The sequence below is a fragment of the Lissotriton vulgaris genome, chromosome 8, assembly GCF_964263255.1.
Source record: "Lissotriton vulgaris chromosome 8, aLisVul1.2, whole genome shotgun sequence".
NCBI lineage: Eukaryota > Metazoa > Chordata > Amphibia > Caudata > Salamandridae > Lissotriton > Lissotriton vulgaris.
The window spans coordinates 18784035-18804302 of record NC_141696.1 but is presented as its reverse complement, the minus strand read 5'-3'; the positions used below and the strand labels follow the sequence as shown (position 1 = coordinate 18804302).

The 20268-nt window shown below is 47.6% G+C and overlaps 1 protein-coding gene across 3 annotated transcripts in view; it reads left to right on the top strand.

The window, feature by feature from the left end:
• The window catches only part of LOC147693250 (uncharacterized), a 61092-nt gene that overhangs the window by 28940 nt on the left and 11884 nt on the right, over window positions 1-20268 (top strand). Inside the window, exons 4-6 of one of the 3 annotated variants that reach the window (XM_086933646.1) lie at window positions 848-880; window positions 9099-9131; window positions 10278-10310. In XM_086933646.1, coding sequence (XP_086789772.1) covers window positions 848-880; window positions 9099-9131; window positions 10278-10310 — 99 coding nt within the window. The remainder of the gene's footprint in view (window positions 1-847; window positions 881-9098; window positions 9132-10277; window positions 10311-20268) is intronic. The other 2 variants (XM_086933647.1, XM_086933648.1) reach the window with 2 other exon arrangements.

Here is a 20268-nt window from a genome sequence, read left to right as displayed (position 1 = left end):
TCACCCGCGAGCGATCCTGACTGAACACGAGGTCTCCCCATCAGTAGATGCTCTTAGCCTAGCAGCCTTCACCGCGAGTGATCCTGACTGAACACGGGGTCTCCCCATCAGTAGATGCTCTTAGCCTAGCAGCCTTCACCGCGAGCGATCCTGACTGAACACGGGGTCTCCCCATCAGTAGATGCTCTTATACTAGCAGCCTTCACCCGCGAACGATCCTGACTGAACAGGGGGCCTCGCAATCAGCAGATCCTCTCCTCATAGCAGATGTTCACCCATGAGGGATACTCACAGAACACAGGGTCACCCCATGAACGAATTCCCTTGAGATACTGCGAGGTACCTTTCCAATGTAGTTTTGTGTTGGAACGTACATTTAATTTAAAAAAAGTTCCCTTTTGTGATGCAAACCCAGAGCAAAGTGTTGTTCCTCTGGTCCCTCGAGCCCTCCATATCCAAGGGGCTCGAGGGGGTTCCAGGAGCTGCCTGGCCAGCGAGCCAGGGACTCGGTCCTAGGACTACAGCAGAGGGGGCGAAGAGGGAAGGAGAGTGTCTGCTGGGAGCATGAGTTGTAATCACGAGGAGAGGTAACACCAGACCTCCTCAGCTGTGCAAGATTTGGACACTCAGAAGTGAAAGTTCTTTGGCTGCTGGGAGGAGAGAGTGTAGGCTACTCTGGGGAGTAACGTAAAACCCCTGAAAACTGACTATACACTGCGAATCAGATATCAAAAGTGAAACCACGTTTTCATTTGTTTGTCTAATAAATATATAAACTTAAATTAAGAACAAAGATATCTAGTTGGAAATGCTTTTTTTAATTTTCCTTTCATTCCCTTCTTTTTAGGGCATAACAACAATGGCAATGGAGGATTTGGAGGTGAGTTGGAACATCCAAAACCTGCCCTATGGTCACCACATGCAGAACCCCCCCACCCCCGCCCCCACTCACACTCCAGGGGAAGCAGCCTGGAGAGTTTCACTCATGATAATGCTTCCGTACAACACATTCCGCTGTTAACGCAATCACTAGTGGCAGAAACCTCAGCGATCCCACCCACAAGCAGCAGCCCAAGCTCTATTAACACAAATAATGTACCACATTACTGTATGAAGGTGTCTGATGTTTAGTGGTGTCTCAGTAAATAGCCATCCTTCTCTATCTATATATGTCATTGATGGTCTGTAAGAGCAGAGGGAGGTTTGCAGACTGAGTCCCTGACTATGAGTGCCAACATCTCACCCGGAGTGATATCTCTGGATAGAAGGATGACCCCAAAATCCGTCTCTCCTGTTCCTGTATCATCTGTGCCTTTATTTCATTTTATGGTTGGAGTGTTCTGTAGCGTGTACTTGGCCCGGGGTCATCACAGCGCTTCACGAGGGTTGAGCAGACTTCAAGTACTTCTACAAAGTATAGTGAGAAATAGTAGTAGGCATAATGGGTTGTAGTGAACGATAAAAGGTGGATTAATTGTTCAATGTTTGAGGAGGTAGAGCTGCTCAGACTCTCCAGTATGAGGGGGGAGGGGGGACGCACAGAGGCAAGCCATCATCCTAGGTGGGTGGATTCAGGTGTCTGTTGAGTGGGACTAGTTTAAGGTTCTTCCTGAAGCATAGGCATGGCTGATTGCCCCATAGTTCTGGGGGTAGACCACTTCAGACTCTTGGCGGATGCACAGGGAAGGAGCAGGCGAATGATTTTTCTTTCTTCAATTTGGGAGGAATAAAGAGTAAGGTTCTGAGCTTTCCCACAACCCTTCTGCAAGTATCTTTACATGTTCAGGCAGATCCAGGTTCTGAGGTGCTTCTTGCCAAAACTGCAGGCTTCAAGGCGGGCAGCTCTGAAACGCCTGCTTGTATTGTGTTGTGTTTGTTTCCAAATGGCATCACCTGAAATGGACAGGTTGAGAACTCTGGACAGCTCGGTTTCAAATCAACCAATCAGATGTTCGTTAAGCGTGAATACTCACCCGTAAGGGCCTCAAGGCGCTGGTGGGTGTCGCAGGTTCCAGTCCATCAAGGAGGGGAACTGTTGAAGAGCCAGGTTTTGAAGTTTCCTACAAATATGGGGAGTGTTGTTATCTGTCTGAGGTGGAGAGGAAGGTTGTTCCAGACTCTAGCTGCGCGGAAGGAGAAGGAGCAGCCTCCCGATGTGGTCTTTCTGGTGCGGGGGACCACAGCGTAAGAGAGCTGGGCTGATCGTAGGGTCCTTTGGGGTGCGTGGAATTTGAGTCGGCTGTTCAGGTATGCTGGTATAGTGTCGTGGAGGGCCTTGTGAGCGTATGTTAGCATCTTGAAGGTGTCTGTAGCTTTGATAGGGAGCCAGTAGCGTGTGCGCAGGTCCTGGGAGATGTGGCAGTGTCTTGGTAGGTTGAGGACCAGTCTTGCGGCGGCGTTTTAGATGTTCTGTCGCTTGCGGGTGAGGTTTTTGTTTTTTCCGGCATAGAGTGCATTGCCGTAGTCGAGCCTGCTAGTCACCAGTGACCAGTGATGGTCTTTCTGTGTTCGAGGGGATCGATTCGAAGGTCTTACGTAGGAGGCCGAGGGTATGGAAGCAGGAGGACGAGCCAGAGTTGATCAAAAGCGATTAATGAAAATGCAGAGCAGTTAATGTAAAATTGTGCTTCAAAATACAGCATATTTTACCTCCAGCTCCAATGCTGATGCCCCAAAAGGAGCTTTGATGTGAAAGAATCATATCTGGTTGTTCTCTACAGAGGGCTGAAAACAACACCCACCCGCAGGCTCATTGTTTGTATTTTCGGTGTAGGCACCTATGCACCTTGGCTGTGTTCTTTAAACCCAACCTCTGCTCCGTTAAAGCTTTACTGTGAACATTCAGAACAATACCACTGTTGTCCCTTGTGTTTTTCTGAAAGGCGTATAGATGTACTGCTCCAAACCATCTCCAAGACATTTTTTTAGCAGCTGCCTGGCCTCGTCTATTTGTACAGGCGCTTTGAGGGAAGCCTAAAATGTGCTGCTGAGGGCCAGAATCTGTACAAGCTCTCTGAGTGTAAGCCTAAAATGTGCTGCTGAGGGCCAGAATCTGTACAAGCTCTCTGGGTGTAATCCTAAAATGTGCTGCTGAGGGCCAGAATCTGTACAAGATCTCTGAGCGTAGCCTAAATTGTGCTGCTGAGGGCCAGAATTTGTACAGGCTCTCCGAGGGCAGCCTAAAAATTGCTGCTGAGGGCCAGAATGTGTACAGGCTCTCTGAGGGTAGCCTAAATTGTGCTGCTGAGGGCCAGTATTTGCACAGGCTGTCTGAGGGTAGCATACATTCTGCTGCTGTAGGCCAGAATGTGTACAAGCTCTCTGAGGGTAGACCACAATATGCTGCTGATGGTCAGTTTTTTGGAGATTTGCATCTCCCTTGAATTCCTGCTTAGGTCTCCGAAAACAGTGTATTTTTGGCTCATAATGTGAAACTGCTTTTTAGCAGCGTGAATGGCCATTTCATGTCTAGATTACAGCACCTAAAGGGAGCTTTCATTGCAAAGCATTATGGGGAAACAAACTTAGGGCAGCAGACGACCACTTACCTGCCATTCCTTGATACTCACACTATTCCATGCTGTCCGTAGATTGAGAAACGCTAGTAGCAGGAACGGATTTTCCAAGTCCATGTATGGTTCTGTTTCCCAAATTCCGGTAGCGCCCAGAGAGACTTCTATCGACCCGCCTGTGTCCCGTGCCGTCCTGTTCTATGTAGCACACTTCTGAAAACTCTTGTTGTTCCTCACTGCATTCCATGTCAACATAGATGACACAATCAAGAGCATGAGCACAATCCACTCCGGCTCGCTGTCAGACCCACTCCTGCACCATATCTTCAACAAAGCCAGCATCTCATCGCACCCCACCTGCGCAACATCATCAATCTCTGCTTCGAGAAACCAAACTTCCAAGAGAATTGAAAACACGCCGAGATCAACGCCCTACTCAAAAAACCCCAGGCGGTCCTGAGAGACCTCAAGAACTTCCGACCCATCTACCTGCTTCCGTTCCCAGCCAAGGTCATCGTGAAGATCGTCAACAGACAGCTAACTCCATACCTCGAAGAAAACAGCATCCTGGACTCATCCCAGTCAGGTTTCCGCAGCAACCACAGCACCAAGATCGCCCTCATCGCTGCCACCGACGACATCAGGACCCTGCTGGACAACGGTGCGACCGCAGCCCTCATCCTCCTGGACCTCTCCGCCACCTTCGACATCATCTGCCACCGCACACTACACACACGCCTCCACGACGCAGGGATCAGAGACAAGGCCCTGGAATGGACCACCTCCTTCCTCTCTGGCAGAACCCGGAGCGTCCGCCTCCCCCCATTCCGATCCGAAGCCTCCAAGATCATCTGCTGCGTACCCTAGGGATCATCCCTCAGCCCGACAATGTTCAACATTTACAAGGCCCCGCTCGCACAAGTCACCAGACAGCACAACCTCAACATAATCTCCAAAGCCGACAACACTCAACTGATCCTCTCCCTCACTAAGGATCCCCTCACCGCCAAATCCAACCTCCACGAAGGAATGAAGGCCGTCGTCGACTGGATGAAAATCTGTAGACTGAAGCTGAACTCGGACAAGACGGAGATCCTCATCCTCGGCTCCAACCCTTCGGCCTGGGATGACTTCTGGTGGCCTATGGCACTGACACCCACTGACCACGTACGCAACCTGGGAGTCATCCTCGACTCAACACTCTCCATGACCAAGCATGTCAACGCAGTCTCCTCCTCCTGCTTCAACACCCTCCGCATGCTCCGCAAGATCTACAGGTGGATCCCGACAGATGCAAGAAGAATGGTCACCCAGGCCCTCGTCAGTAGCAGACTCTATGGAAACGCCCTCCACGCGGGAGCCACGGCCAAGCTCATCAAACGACTGCAACACGTTCAAAACGCCTCTGCTCGCCTGATCCTCGATGTTCCATGCCACAGCCACATCACCCCCCCCCCCTGAGAAACCTGCACTGCCTCCCCGTCAACAAGAGGATTTCCTTCAAGCTCCTCATCCACGCACACAAGGTACTCCATAAGACCGGCCCAGCCTAACCCAAGAGACAACTCTTCTTCTACGTCCCCAACTGCCAGCTCTGTCCCACCGACCTCACCACCATCCCTCGCATCCGAAGAACAACCACCGGCAGCAGATCCTTCTCCCACCTCGCCGCCAAGACATGGAACACCCTCCCACTGAGCCTACGACAAACCCAAGACCTGCTGACCTTCAGGAGGATACTCAAGACCTGGCTGTTCGACCAGTAGTGCCCCCCTTTTTTCCCCCAGCGCCTTGAGACCCTCACGGGTAAGTAGTGCGCTCTTCAAATTCTTGATTGATTGATTGATGTCATGGTTTCTTCTTAACACTGCACTGTTATAAACAGAAACCTTTCTTCCCTCATAAGCACAGGTACTAACATTAAGAATACAATCACCTAAAATTGCCAGGAACCTTTGGCTTTACCAGTGTTGTTTGAAGTTGGGTCCATGGACCATACCCAGACCAATAGTTCAAGAATCCATGACTTTTGGTCCCTTTTAAACCCGCTCATTAATTCTTGGATTTCTAAATGTATTTCTAATATCTGTATTCTATGGTTGAAAATGTGAATATTAGTGTGATTAAGATTAATTAATGTCTTGCTGATTAATCTATACATCAAGTGTATGAGCAACCCTCATATTTAAATGCAGAATGAGGTGTATTTCAATGACTTGGACAAGCACTGAAAGCATATTCCAGCACCTGCGCCTACAACAACCAGTTACATGCTCATTTTATTGACTTGGGCAAGCACTGAAAGCATGCTCTAACACAGGTTGCTGGGGCTAGCAGTTTCAGGCTTATTTCATTGATTTAGGCTAGCATTGAATGAATGCATACTCTAGCACTGGCTACTACATCTAGCAGTTGAATGTTTATTTCATTGCCTTGGATTAGCATTGAAAGGAAACTCTAGCACTAGCTCCTACTACTAGCAATTACAGGCTTATTTTATTGACTTGGATTAGTATTGACAGTATACTCTATATGGATGTGTTCTAACATTGAAAGCATACTCTAGCACAGGCCAGTAGGAGTAGCAGATACAGGCTTATTTAATTGCTTTGGGCTAGCATTGAAAGCATATTCCAGCATCGACGCCTAGCACTAACAGTTACAGGCTTATTTCCATGACTTGGATTGGCACTGAAAGCGTACTCTATCACGGCCTCCTACAACGAGCAGTTACAGGCTTATTTCATTTTCTTGGATTAGCATTGAAGGCACACTCTATCACAGGCTGCTAGGACTAGCAGTTACAGGCTTATTTCATTGACTTGGGCTAGCATTGAGAGCATACTCGCTCCTAGGACTAGTAGTTACAGCAGGGGCGTTACACAGGCCCCGCAGCGTCCTCAGCACCGCACTTCGGCCAGAGAGCACCAGATTGAGTTCAGAGGGGGCCCCTCCACGTACCCTGCAGGGGGGCTCCCTCGAGTTACATTACGCCACTGAGTTACAGGCTTATTTGCTTGACTTGGGATATCATTGAAGCCATACTCTAGCACCAGTCCTAGTTATAGCAGTTGTAGATTTAAGAAAACATAACGTTTTGGTAACATGAGTCTTTGTTACGTAGCCTGAGTGTCAGCTCAACACCTGACAGGAGACCCCTGAGTCAGGGAAGGCAGTGTAACTGAGAGAGAAGCATAGACCAGAATAGGCAAAAAGCAGGATCATCAAATGAGGCTGGATTTATAACTTTTAAACCCCCAAGCGATCCTCACTGAGCAGAGGGTCTCCACATCAGTAGATGCTCTTAGCCTAGCAGCCTTCACCCGCGAGCGATCCTTACTGAGCAGAGGGTCTCCCCATCAGTAGATGCTCTTAGCCTAGCAGCCTTCACCCGATGAGTGATCCTTACTGAGCAGAGGGTCTCCCCATCAGTAGATGCTCTTAGCCTAGCAGTCTTCACCCGCGAGCAATCCTTACTGAGCAGAGGGTCTCCCCATCAGTAGATGCTCTTAGCCTAGCAGCCTTCACCCGCGAACGATCCTTACTGAGCAGAGGGTCTCCTCATCAGTAGATGCTCTTAGCCTAGCACTGTTCACCGGCAAGCGATCCTTACTGAACAGAGGGTCTTCCGATCAGTACATGCTCTTAGCCTAGCAGCCTTCACCCGCGAGCGATCCTGACTGAACACGGTGTCTCCCCATCAGTAGATGCTCTTAGCCTAGCACTCTTCACCCACGAGCGATCCTTACTGAACACGAGGTCTCCCCATCAGTAGATACTTTTAGACTTTGAGCCTTCACCCGCGAGCGATCCTGACTGAACACGGGGTCTCCCCATCAGTAGATGCTCTTAGCCTAGCAGCCTTCACCAGCGAGCGATCATGACTGAACACGGGGTCTCCCCATCAGTAGATGCTCTTAGCTTAGCAGCCTTCACCCACGAGCGATCCTTACTGAACACAGGGTCTCCCCATCAGTAGATGCTCTTAGACCAGCAGCCTTCACCCGCGAGCGATCCTGACTGAACACGGGGTCTCCCCATCAGTAGGTGCTCTTAGCCTAGCAGCCTTCACCCGCGAGCGATCCTGACTGAACACGGTGTCTCCCCATCAGTAGATGCTCTTAGCCTAGCAGCCTTCACCCGCGAACGATCCTTACTGAGCAGAGGGTCTCCCCATCAGTAGATGCTCTTAGCCTAGCAGCCTTCACCCGCGAGCAATCCTTACTGAGCAGAGGGTCTCCCCATCAGTAGATGCTCTTAGCCTAGCAGCCTTCACCCGCGAACGATCCTTACTGAGCAGAGGGTCTCCTCATCAGTAGATGCTCTTAGCCTAGCACTGTTCACCGGCAAGCGATCCTTACTGAACAGAGGGTCTTCCGATCAGTACATGCTCTTAGCCTAGCAGCCTTCACCCGCGAGCGATCCTGACTGAACACGGTGTCTCCCCATCAGTAGATGCTCTTAGCCTAGCACTCTTCACCCACGAGCGATCCTTACTGAACACGAGGTCTCCCCATCAGTAGATACTTTTAGACTTTGAGCCTTCACCCGCGAGCGATCCTGACTGAACACGGGGTCTCCCCATCAGTAGATGCTCTTAGCCTAGCAGCCTTCACCCGCGAGCGATCATGACTGAACACGGGGTCTCCCCATCAGTAGATGCTCTTAGCTTAGCAGCCTTCACCCACGAGCGATCCTTACTGAACACAGGGTCTCCCCATCAGTAGATGCTCTTAGACCAGCAGCCTTCACCCGCGAGCGATCCTGACTGAACACGGGGTCTCCCCATCAGTAGGTGCTCTTAGCCTAGCAGCCTTCACCCGCGAGCGATCCTGACTGAACACGGTGTCTCCCCATCAGTAGATGCTCTTAGCCTAGCAGCCTTCACCCGCGAACGATCCTTACTGAGCAGAGGGTCTCCCCATCAGTAGATGCTCTTAGCCTAGCAGCCTTCACCCGCGAACGATCCTTACTGAGCAGAGGGTCTCCCCATCAGTAGATGCTCTTAGCCTAGTAGCCTTCACCCGCGAGGGATCCTTACTGAGCAGAGGGTCTCCCCATCAGTAGATGCTCTTAGCCTAGCACTCTTCACCCGCGAGTGATCCTTACTGAGCGTAGGGTCTCCCCATCAGTACATGCTCTCAGCCTAGCACTCTTCACCCGCGAGTGATCCTTACTGAGCGTAGGGTATCCCCATCAGTACATGCTCTCAGCCTAGCAGTTGTTAACTCGTGAGAGATCCTCACTGAACAGAGGGTTTCCCACAAGCAGAAACTCTTAGCCTAGGAGCTGCTCCTTCGTGAGCGATCCTGCCTGAACACTGGGTATCCCCAATAGTAGATACTCTTAAACTAGCAGGTGATCACCTGTAAGGGACCCTAACTGAAGACATGGACTCACCCCCAGTGAATCCTCTTAGACCAGCAGGTGCTCACCCATGAGCGATCCTGACTGAACACATGCACTCCCCATCAGTTCATCTGATTATATGCTGTACAACACATGTCAAAATTGAATCCAAATCATCATGTGAATGTCCAGTTGGAAATGCTTTTTTTAATTTTCCTTTCATTCCCTTCTTTTTAGGGCATAACAACAATGGCAATGGAGGATTTGGAGGTGAGTTGGAACATCCCAAACCTGCCCTATGGTCAACACATGCAGAACAACCCCACCCCCCGCCCCCCCTCACACTCCAGGGGAAGCAACCTGGAGAGTTTCACTCATGATAATGCTTCCGTACAACCCATTCCGCTGTTAACGCAATCACTAGTGGCAGAAACCTCAGCGATCCCACCCACAAGCAGCAGCCCAAGCTCTACTTAACACAAATAATGTACCACATTACTGTATGAAGGTGTCTGATGTTTAGTTGTGTCTCAGTAAATAGCCATCCTCCTCTATCTATATATGTCATTGATGTTCTGATAGAGCCGAGAAAAGTTTGCAGACTGAGTCCCTGATTATGAGTGCCATTATGGGCTAGCATTGAAAGCATACTCTGGCACGGACCCCTAGGACTAGCAGTCACAGGCTTATTTCATTGATTTGGCTAGCATTGAAAGCATACTCTAGCACAAGTCTAGTTTTAGCAGTTGCAGATTCAGGAAAAAATGCAACCGTCATAACATAAGTCTTTGTTACGTAGCCTGAGTTTCCGCTCAACATCTGTCATGAGACACGAGAGTCAGGGAAAGCAGTGGAACTAAGAGTAGAACAGAATACGAAAAAGCTGCACCCTTAAAGGAGGCTGGATTTATAACTTTTCAACCCCCAAGCGATCCTTACTGAGCAGAGGGTCTCCACATCAGTAGATGCTCTTAGACTAGCAGCCTTCACCCGCGAGGGATCCTTACTGAGCAGAGGGTCTCCACATCAGTAGATGCTCTTAGCCTAACAGCCTTCACCCGCGAAGGATCCTTACTGAGCAGAGGGTCTCCCCATCAGTAGATGCTCTTAGCCTAGCAGGTATTCACCCGCGTGGAATCTTTACTGATCGCGGGGTCTCCCCATCAGTAGATACTCTAAGACTAGCAGTTGTTAACTCGTGCGAGATCCTGCCTGAACACTGGATCTCCCCAATAGTAGATACTCTTAAACTAGCAGGTGATCACCCATGAGCGATCCTAACTGAACATATGCACTCCCCATCAGTTCATCTGATTATATGCTGTACAACACATGTCAAAATTGAATCCAAATCATCATGTGAATGTCCAGTTGGAAATGCTTTTTTTAATTTTCCTTTCATTCCTTTCTTTTTAGGGCATAACAACAATGGCCATGGAGGAATTGGAGGTGAGTTGGAACATCCCAAACCTGCCCTATGGTCACCACATGCAGAACAACCCCACCCCCCGCCCCCACTCACACTCCAGGGGAAGCAACCTGGAGAGTTTCACTCATGATAATGCTTCCGTACAACACATTCCGCTGTTAACGCAATCACTAGTGGCAGAAACCTCAGCGATCCCACCCACAAGCAGCAGCCCAAGCTCTACTTAACACAAATAATGTACCACATTACTGTATGAAGGTGTCTGTTGTTTAGTTGTGTCTCAGTAAATAGCCATCCTCCTCTATCTATATATGTCATTGATGTTCTGATAGAGCAGAGAAAGGTTTGCAGACTGAGTCCCTGATTATGAGTGCCATTATGGGGTAGCATTGAAAGCATACTCTAGCAAAGGCCCCTAGGACTAGCAGTTAAAGGCTTATTTCATTGACTTGGGCAGCGTTAAAAGCATACTCTAGCAAAGGCCCCTAGGACTAGCAGTTAAAGGCTTATTTCATTGACTTGGGCTAGCATTGAAAGCATACTCTAGCACAGACCCCTAGGACAAGTAGTCACAGGCTTATTTCATTGACTTGGGCTAGCATTGAAAGCAGACTCTAGCACAGACCCCTAGGACTAGCAGTTAAAGGCTTTGTTCATTGACTTGGGCTAGCATTGAAAGCAGACTCTAGCACAGGCCCCTAGGACTAGCAGTTAAAGGCTTATTTCATTGACTTGGGCTAGCATTGAAAGCATACTCTAGCACAGACCCCTAGGACAAGTAGTCACAGGCTTATTTCATTGACTTGGGCAAGCATTGAAAGCAGACTCTAGCACAGGCCCCTAGGACTAGCAGTTAAAGGCTTATTTCATTGACTTGGGCTAGCATTGAAAGCATACTCTAGCACAGACCCCTAGGACAAGTAGTCACAGGCTTATTTCATTGACTTGGGCTAGCATTGAAAGCAGACTCTAGCACAGACCCCTAGGACTAGCAGTCACAGGCTTATTTCATTGATTTGGCTAGCATTGAAAGCAGACTCTAGCACAGACCCCTAGGACTAGCAGTCACAGGCTTATTTCATTGATTTGGGTAGCATTGAAAGCAGACTCTAGCACAGACCCCTAGGACAAGTAGTCACAGGCTTATTTCATTGACTTGGGCAGCGTTAAAAGCATACTCTAGCACAGACCCCTAGGACTAGCAGTTAAAGGCTTTGTTCATTGACTTGGGCTAGCATTAAAAGCATACTCTAGCACAGGCCCCTAGGACTAGCAGTTAAAGGCTTATTTCATTGACTTGGGCTAGCATTGAAAGCATACTCTAGCACAGACCCCTAGGACAAGTAGTCACAGGCTTATTTCATTGACTTGGGCTAGCATTGAAAGCAGACTCTAGCACAGGCCCCTAGGACTAGCAGTTAAAGGCTTATTTCATTGACTTGGGCTAGCATTGAAAGCAGACTCTAGCACAGACCCCTAGGACTAGCAGTCACAGGCTTATTTCATTGATTTGGGTAGCATTGAAAGCATACTCTAGCACAGACCCCTAGGACTAGCAGTTAAAGGCTTTGTTCATTGACTTGGGCTAGCATTGAAAGCATACTCTAGCACAGGCCCCTAGGACTAGCAGTTAAAGGCGTATTTCATTGACTTGGGCTAGCATTGAAAGCATACTCTAGCACTGGCTGCTAGGACTAGCAGTTAAAGGCTTATTTCATTGATTTGGGTAGCATTGAAAGCAGACTCTAGCACAGGCCCCTAGGACTAGCAGTTAAAGGCTTATTTCATTGACTTGGGCTAGCATTGAAAGCAGACTCTAGCACAGGCCCCTAGGACTAGCAGTTAAAGGCTTATTTCATTGATTTGGGTAGCATTGAAAGCATACTCTAGCACAGACCCCTAGGACTAGCAGTTAAAGGCTTTGTTCATTGACTTGGGCTAGCATTAAAAGCATACTCTAGCACAGGCCCCTAGGACTAGCAGTTAAAGGCTTATTTCATTGATTTGGGTAGCATTGAAAGCAGACCCTAGCACAGGCCCCTAGGACTAGCAGTTAAAGGCTTTGTTCATTGACTTGGGCTAGCATTGAAAGCATACTCTAGCAAAGGCCCCTAGGACTAGCAGTTAAAGGCTTATTTCATTGACTTGGGCTAGCATTGAAAGCATACTCTAGCAAAGGCCCCTAGGACTAGCAGTTAAAGGCTTATTTCATTGACTTGGGCTAGCATTGAAAGCATACTCTAGCACAGACCCCTAGGACAAGTAGTCACAGGCTTGATTCATTGATTTGGGTAGCATTGAAAGCATACTCTAGCACAGACCCCTAGGACAAGTAGTCACAGGCTTATTACATTGACTTGGGCTAGCATTGAAAGCAGACTCAAGCACAGGCCCCTAGGACTAGCAGTTAAAGGCTTATTTCATTGACTTGGGCTAGCATTGAAAGCAGACTCTAGCACAGACCCCTAGGACTAGCAGTCACAGGCTTATTTCATTGATTTGGGCAGCGTTAAAAGCATACTCTAGCACAGGCCCCTAGGACTAGCAGTTAAAGGCTTATTTCATTGATTTGGGTAGCATTGAAAGCATACTCTAGCACAGGCCCCTAGGACTAGCAGTTAAAGGCTTATTTCATTGACTTGGGCTAGCATTGAAAGCATACTCTAGCACAGACCCCTAGGACTAGCAGTTACAGGCTTTTTTCATTGATTTGGCTAGCATTGAAAGCATACACAAGCACTGGCTGTCTGGACTAGCAGTTAAAGGCTTATTTCATTGATTTGGGTAGCATTGAAAGCATACTCTAGCACAGACCCCTAGGACTAGCAGTTAAAGGCTTTGTTCATTGACTTGGGCTAGCATTGAAAGCATACTTTAGCACAGACCCCTAGGACTAGCAGTTAAAGGCTTATTTCATTGACTTGGGCTAGCATTGAAAGCAGACTCTAGCACAGGCCCCTAGGACTAGCAGTTAAAGGCTTATTTCATGGACTTGGGCTAGCATTGAAAGCATACTCTAGCACAGACCCCTAGGACAAGTAGTCACAGGCTTATTTCATTGACTTGGGCTAGCATTGAAAGCAGACTCTAGCACAGACCCCTAGGACTAGCAGTCACAGGCTTATTTCATTGATTTGGCTAGCATTGAAAGCAGACTCTAGCACAGACCCCTAGGACTAGCAGTCACAGGCTTATTTCATTGATTCGGGTAGCATTGAAAGCAGACTCTAGCACAGACCCCTAGGACTAGCAGTCACAGGCTTATTTCATTGACTTGGGCTAGCATTGAAAGCATACTCTAGCACAGACCCCTAGGACAAGTAGTCACAGGCTTATTTCATTGACTTGGGCTAGCATTGAAAGCAGACTCTAGCACAGGCCCCTAGGACTAGCAGTTAAAGGCTTATTTCATTGACTTGGGCTAGCATTGAAAGCATACTCTAGCACAGACCCCTAGGACAAGTAGTCACAGGCTTATTTCATTGACTTGGGCTAGCATTGAAAGCAGACTCTAGCACAGGCCCCTAGGACTAGCAGTTAAAGGCTTATTTCATTGACTTGGGCTAGCATTGAAAGCAGACTCTAGCACAGACCCCTAGGACTAGCCGTCACAGGCTTATTTCATTGATTTGGCTAGCATTGAAAGCAGACTCTAGCACAGACCCCTAGGACTAGCAGTCACAGGCTTATTTCATTGATTTGGGTAGCATTGAAAGCATACTCTAGCACAGACCCCTAGGACTAGCAGTTAAAGGCTTTGTTCATTGACTTGGGCTAGCATTAAAAGCATACTCTAGCACAGGCCCCTAGGACTAGCAGTTAAAGGCTTATTTCATTGACTTGGGCTAGCATTGAAAGCATACTCTAGCACAGACCCCTAGGACAAGTAGTCACAGGCTTATTTCATTGACTTGGGCTAGCATTGAAAGCAGACTCTAGCACAGGCCCCTAGGACTAGCAGTTAAAGGCTTATTTCATTGACTTGGGCTAGCATTGAAAGCAGACTCTAGCACAGACCCCTAGGACTAGCAGTCACAGGCTTATTTCATTGATTTGGCTAGCATTGAAAGCAGACTCTATCACAGACCCCTAGGACTAGCAGTCACAGGCTTATTTCATTGATTTGGGTAGCATTGAAAGCATACTCTAGCACAGACCCCTAGGACTAGCAGTCACAGGCTTATTTCATTGATTTGGCTAGCATTGAAAGCAGACTCTAGCACAGACCCCTAGGACTAGCAGTCACAGGCTTATTTCATTGATTTGGGTAGCATTGAAAGTATACTCTAGCACAGACCCCTAGGACTAGCAGTCACAGGCTTATTTCATTGATTTGGGTAGCATTGAAAGCATACTCTAGCACAGACCCCTAGGACTAGCAGTCACAGGCTTATTTCATTGATTTGGGTAGCATTGAAAGCATACTCTAGCACAGACCCCTAGGACTAGCAGTCACAGGCTTATTTCATTGATTTGGGCTAGCATTGAAAGCAGACTCTAGCACAGGCCCCTAGGACTAGCAGTTAAAGGCTTATTTCATTGACTTGGGCAGCGTTAAAAGCATACTCTAGCAAAGGCCCCTAGGACTAGCAGTTAAAGGCTTATTTCATTGACTTGGGCAGCGTTAAAAGCATACTCTAGCACAGGCCCCTAGGACTAGCAGTTAAAGGCTTATTTCATTGACTTGGGCTAGCATTAAAAGCATACTCTAGCACAGACCCCTAGGACAAGTAGTCACAGGCTGTGTTCATTGACTTGGGCTAGCATTAAAAGCATACTCTAGCAAAGGCCCCTAGGACTAGCAGTTAAAGGCTTATTTCATTGACTTGGGCTAGCATTGAAAGCAGACTCTAGCACAGGCCCCTAGGACTAGCAGTTAAAGGCTTATTTCATTTACTTGGGCTAGCATTGAAAGCATACACAAGCACTGGCTGTCTGGACTTGCAGTTAAAGGCTTATTTCATTGACTTGGGCTAGCATTGAAAGCATACTTTTGCACAAGTCCTAGTTTTAGCAGTTGCAGATTCAGGAAAACATGCAACCTTCATAACTTGAGTTTCCGCTCAACACCTGTCATGAGACACCTGAGTCAGGGAAAGCAGTGGAACTAAGAGTAGAACAGAATAGGAAAAAGCTGGACCCTTAAAGGAGGCTGGATTTATAACTTTTCAACCCAGAGAAAGATTTTCACTTCTTAGGTGCAGACAGCCTCCTAGTTCGGTGATCAAGAGGCACTGAACATCAGACGTGTTCAGGCCCACCGGCTCCTGTGACTGAGGTCACAAGTATTATCCAGGTGAGGAGGGTCAGGAGGTCACAGGTCAGTGTCTCTGCAAGTGGAGGCTCTAAGGCTGTCAGGAAAATAGGCCTTCCAAGTTGATATTTCTAAAAAGCATCCTTATGTACAAATACATCTTAATGACATCACTAGTGTAAAACACACATAGTGACTTCAGTAGTGCAGCTCAAGCCTCTATCCACACATGCATTGTGACTTCACAAGCGCAGCTCAAGGCTGTATCCACACATACATTGTGTCTTCACTAGTGCAGCTCAAGGCTGTATCCACACATACATTGTGGCTTCACTAGTGCGGATCAAGGCTGTAGCCACACATACATTGCGACTTCACTAGTGCGGCTCAAGGCTGTATCCACACATGCATTGTGACTTCACTGGTGCAGCTCAAGGCTCTATCCACACATACATTGTGACTTCACTGGTGCAGCTCAAGGCTCTATCCACACATACATTGTGAATTCACTAGTGCGTCTCAAGGCTGTATCCACACATGCATTGTGACTTCACTAGTGCGGATCAAGGCTGTAGCCACACATACATTGTGACTTCACTAGTGCAGCTCAAGGCTGTAGCCACACATACATTGTGACTTCACTAGTGCGGATCAAGGCTGTAGCCACACATACATTGTGACTTCACTAGTGCGGCTCAAGGCTGTATCCACACATACATTGTGACTTCACTAGTGCAGCTCAAGGCTGTATCCACACATACATTGTGACTTCACTAGGGCAACTCAAGGCTGTAGCCACAAATACATTGTGACTTCACTAGGGCAGCTCAAGGCTATATCCACACATGCATTGTGACTTCACTAGTTCAGCTCAAGGCTGTATCCACACATACATTGTGACTTCACTAGGGCAGCTCAAGGCTATATCCACACATGCATTGTAACTTCACTAGTGAAGCTCAAGGCTCTATCCACACATGCATTGTGACTTCACTAGTGAAGCTCAAGGCTCTATCCACACATACATTGTGACTTCACTAGTGCGGATCAAGGCTGTAGCCACACATACATTGTGACTTCACTAGTGCAGCTCAAGGCTGTAGCCACACATACATTGTGACTTCACTAGTGCAGCTCAAGGCTGTAGCCACACATACATTGTGACTTCACTAGTGCGGATCAAGGCTGTAGCCACACATACATTGTGACTTCACTAGTGCAGCTCAAGGCTGTAGCCACAAATACATTGTGACTTCACTAGGGCGGCTCAAGGCTGTATCCACACATACATTGTGACTTCACTGGTGCAGCTCAAGGCTGTATCCACACATACATTGTGACTTCCTGCTTTATCTCAAAGCTATATCTACACATGCATTGTGACTTCACTAGTGCGGCTTAAGGCTCTATCCACACATACATTGTGACTTCACAGCAGCTCAAGGCTGTATTCAAACATGCATTGTGACTTCCTAGTGCAGCTCAAGGCTCTATCCACACATACATTGTGACTTCACTAGTGCAGCTCAAGGGTGTATCCACACATACATTGTGGCTTCACTGGTGCGGCTAAAGGCTGTATCCACACCTACATTGTAACTTCACTAGCGCAGCTCAAGGCTGTATCCACACATACATTGTGAATTCACTAGTGCGGCTCAAGGCTGTATCCACACATACAATGTAACTTCACTAGTGCAGCTCAAGGCTGTATCCACACATACATTGTGACTTCACTAGCGCAGCTCAAGGCTGTATCCACACATACATTGAGAATTCACTAGTGCAGCTCAAGGCAATATCTACACGTACATTGTGACTTCACTAACTCAAGGCTGTATCCACACATACATTGTGACTTCACACGTGCAGCTCAAGGCTGTATTCACACATGCATTGTGACTTCCTAGTGCAGCTCAAGGCTGTATCCACACATACATTGTGACTTCACTAGTGCAGCTCAAGGCTGTATCCACACATACATTGTGACTTAAACTAGCGCAGCTCAAGGCTGCATCCACACATGCATTGTGACTTCACTAGCGTAGCTCAAGGCTGTATCCACACATGCATTGTGACTTTACTGGTGCAGCTCAAGGCTATATCCACACATGCATCGTGACTTCACTAGTGCAGCTCAAGACTCTATCCCCACATACATTGTGACTTCACTAGTGCGGCTCAAGGCTGTAGCCACACGTACATTGTAACTTCACTAGCCCAGCTCAAGGCTGTATCCACACATACATTGTGACTTCCTGCTTCATCTCAAAGCTGTATCCACACATACATTGTGAACTCACTAGTGCGGCTCAAGACTCCATATCCACACATACATTGTGACTTCATATGTACAGCTCAAAGCTGCATCCACACATACATTGTGAATTAATTAGTGCAGCTCAAGGCTGTATCCACTCATACATTGCGACTTCCTAGTGCAGCTCAAGGCTCTATTCACACATACATTGCGACTTCACTAGTGCGGCTCAAGGCTGTATTCACACATACATTGTGACTTCACTAGCGTAGCTCAAGGCTGTATCCACACATACATTGTGACTTGACTAGTGCAACTCAAGGTTCTATTCACATATACATTGCGACTTCACTAGTGCGTCTCAAAGCTGTATCCACACATACATTGTGACTTCACTAGCGTAGCTCAAGGCTGTATCCACACACGCATTGTGACTTCACTAGCGTAGCTCAAGGCTGTATCCACACATTCATCGTGACTTCACTAGTGCAACTCAAGGCTGCATCCACACATACATTGTGACTTCACTAGTGCAACTCAAGGCTGCATCCACACATGCATTGTGGTGTCACTAGTGCGGCTCAAGGCTGTATCCACACATACATTGTGACTTCACTAGTGCGTCTCAAGGCTGTATCCACACATGCATTGTGACATCACTAGTGTGGCTCAAGGGTGTATCCACACATACATTGTGACTTCACTGGTGCGGCTCAAGGCTGTATCCACACATGCATTGTGACTTCACTAGTGCGTCTCAAGGCTGTATCCACACATGCATTGTGACGTCACTAGTGTGGCTCAAGGGTGTATCCACACATACATTGTGACTTCACTGGTGCGGCTCAAGGCTGTATCCACACATGCATTGTGACGTCACTAGTGTGGCTCAAGGGTGTATCCACACATACATTGTGACTTCACTGGTGCGGCTCAAGGCTCTATCCACACATGCATTGTGACGTCACTAGTGTGGTTCAAGGCTGTATCCACACATACATTGTGACTTCACTAGTGCGGCTCAAGGCTGTATCCACACATACATTGTGACTTCACTAGTGAAGCTCAAGGTTCTATCCACACATACATTGTGACTTCACTAGTGTGGCTCAAGGCTGTATCCACACATACATTGTGACTTCACACGTGCCGCTCATGGCTGTATCCACACATACATTGTGACTTCACTACTGCAACTCAAGGCTGTATCCACACATACATTATATCTTCACTAGTGCTGCTCAAGGCTGTAGCCCCACATAGATTGTGACTTCACTAGTGCAGCTCAAGGCTGTAGCCACACATACATTGTGACTTCAAAAGCCTAGCTCAAGGCTGTATCCACACATACATTGTGACTTCACTAGTGCGGCTCAAGGCTGTATCCACACATACATTGTGACTTCACTGGTGCAGCTCAAGGCTATATCCACACATGTATTGTGAGGACAATAGTGTGGCTCAAGGCTGTATCCACACATACATTGTGACTTCACTAGCGTAGCTCAAGGCTGTATCCACACATGCATTGTGACTTCCTAGTGCAGCTCAAGGCTCTATCAACACATACATTATAACTTCACTAGTGCGGCTCAAGGCTGTCTCCACAAATACATAGTGACTTCAAAAGCCTAGCTCAAGGCTGTTTCCAAACATACATTGTGACTTCACTAATGCGGCTTAAGGCTGTATCCACACATGCATTGTGAGGTCAATAGTGTGGCTCAAGGCTGTATCCTCACATACATTGTGACTTAATTGGTGCAGCTCAAGGCTGTAACCACACATACATTGTGACTTCACTAATGCAGCTAAATGCTGTATCCACACATGCATTGTGACTTCACTAGCGTAGCTCAAGGCTGTATCCACACATACATTGTGACTTCACTTGGGTGGCTCAAGGCTGTATCCACACATACATTGTGACTTCACTAGTGCAACTCAAGAGTGTATCCACACATACATTGTGACTTCACTAATGCAGCTAAAAGCTGTATCCACACATGCATTGTGACTTCACTAGCGTAGCTCAAGGCTGTATCCACACATGCATTGTGACTTCACTAATGCAGCTAAAGGCTGTATCCACACATGCATTGTGACTTCACTAGCGTAGCTCAAGGCTGTATCCACACATACATTGTGACTTCACTAGGGCAGCTCAAGGCTATATCCACACATGCATTGTGACGTCACTAGTGTGACTCAAGGCTGTATCCACACATACATTATAACTTCACTAGTGCGGCTCAAGGCTGTAACCACACATACATTGTGACTTCAAAAGCCTAGCTCAAGGCTGTATCCACACATGCATTGTGACTTCACTAATGCAGTAAAGGCTGTATCCACACATGCATTGTGACTTCACTAGCGTAGCTCAAGGCTGTATCCACACATACATTGTGACTTCACTTGGGTGGCTCAAGGCTGTATCCACACATACATTGTGACTTCACTG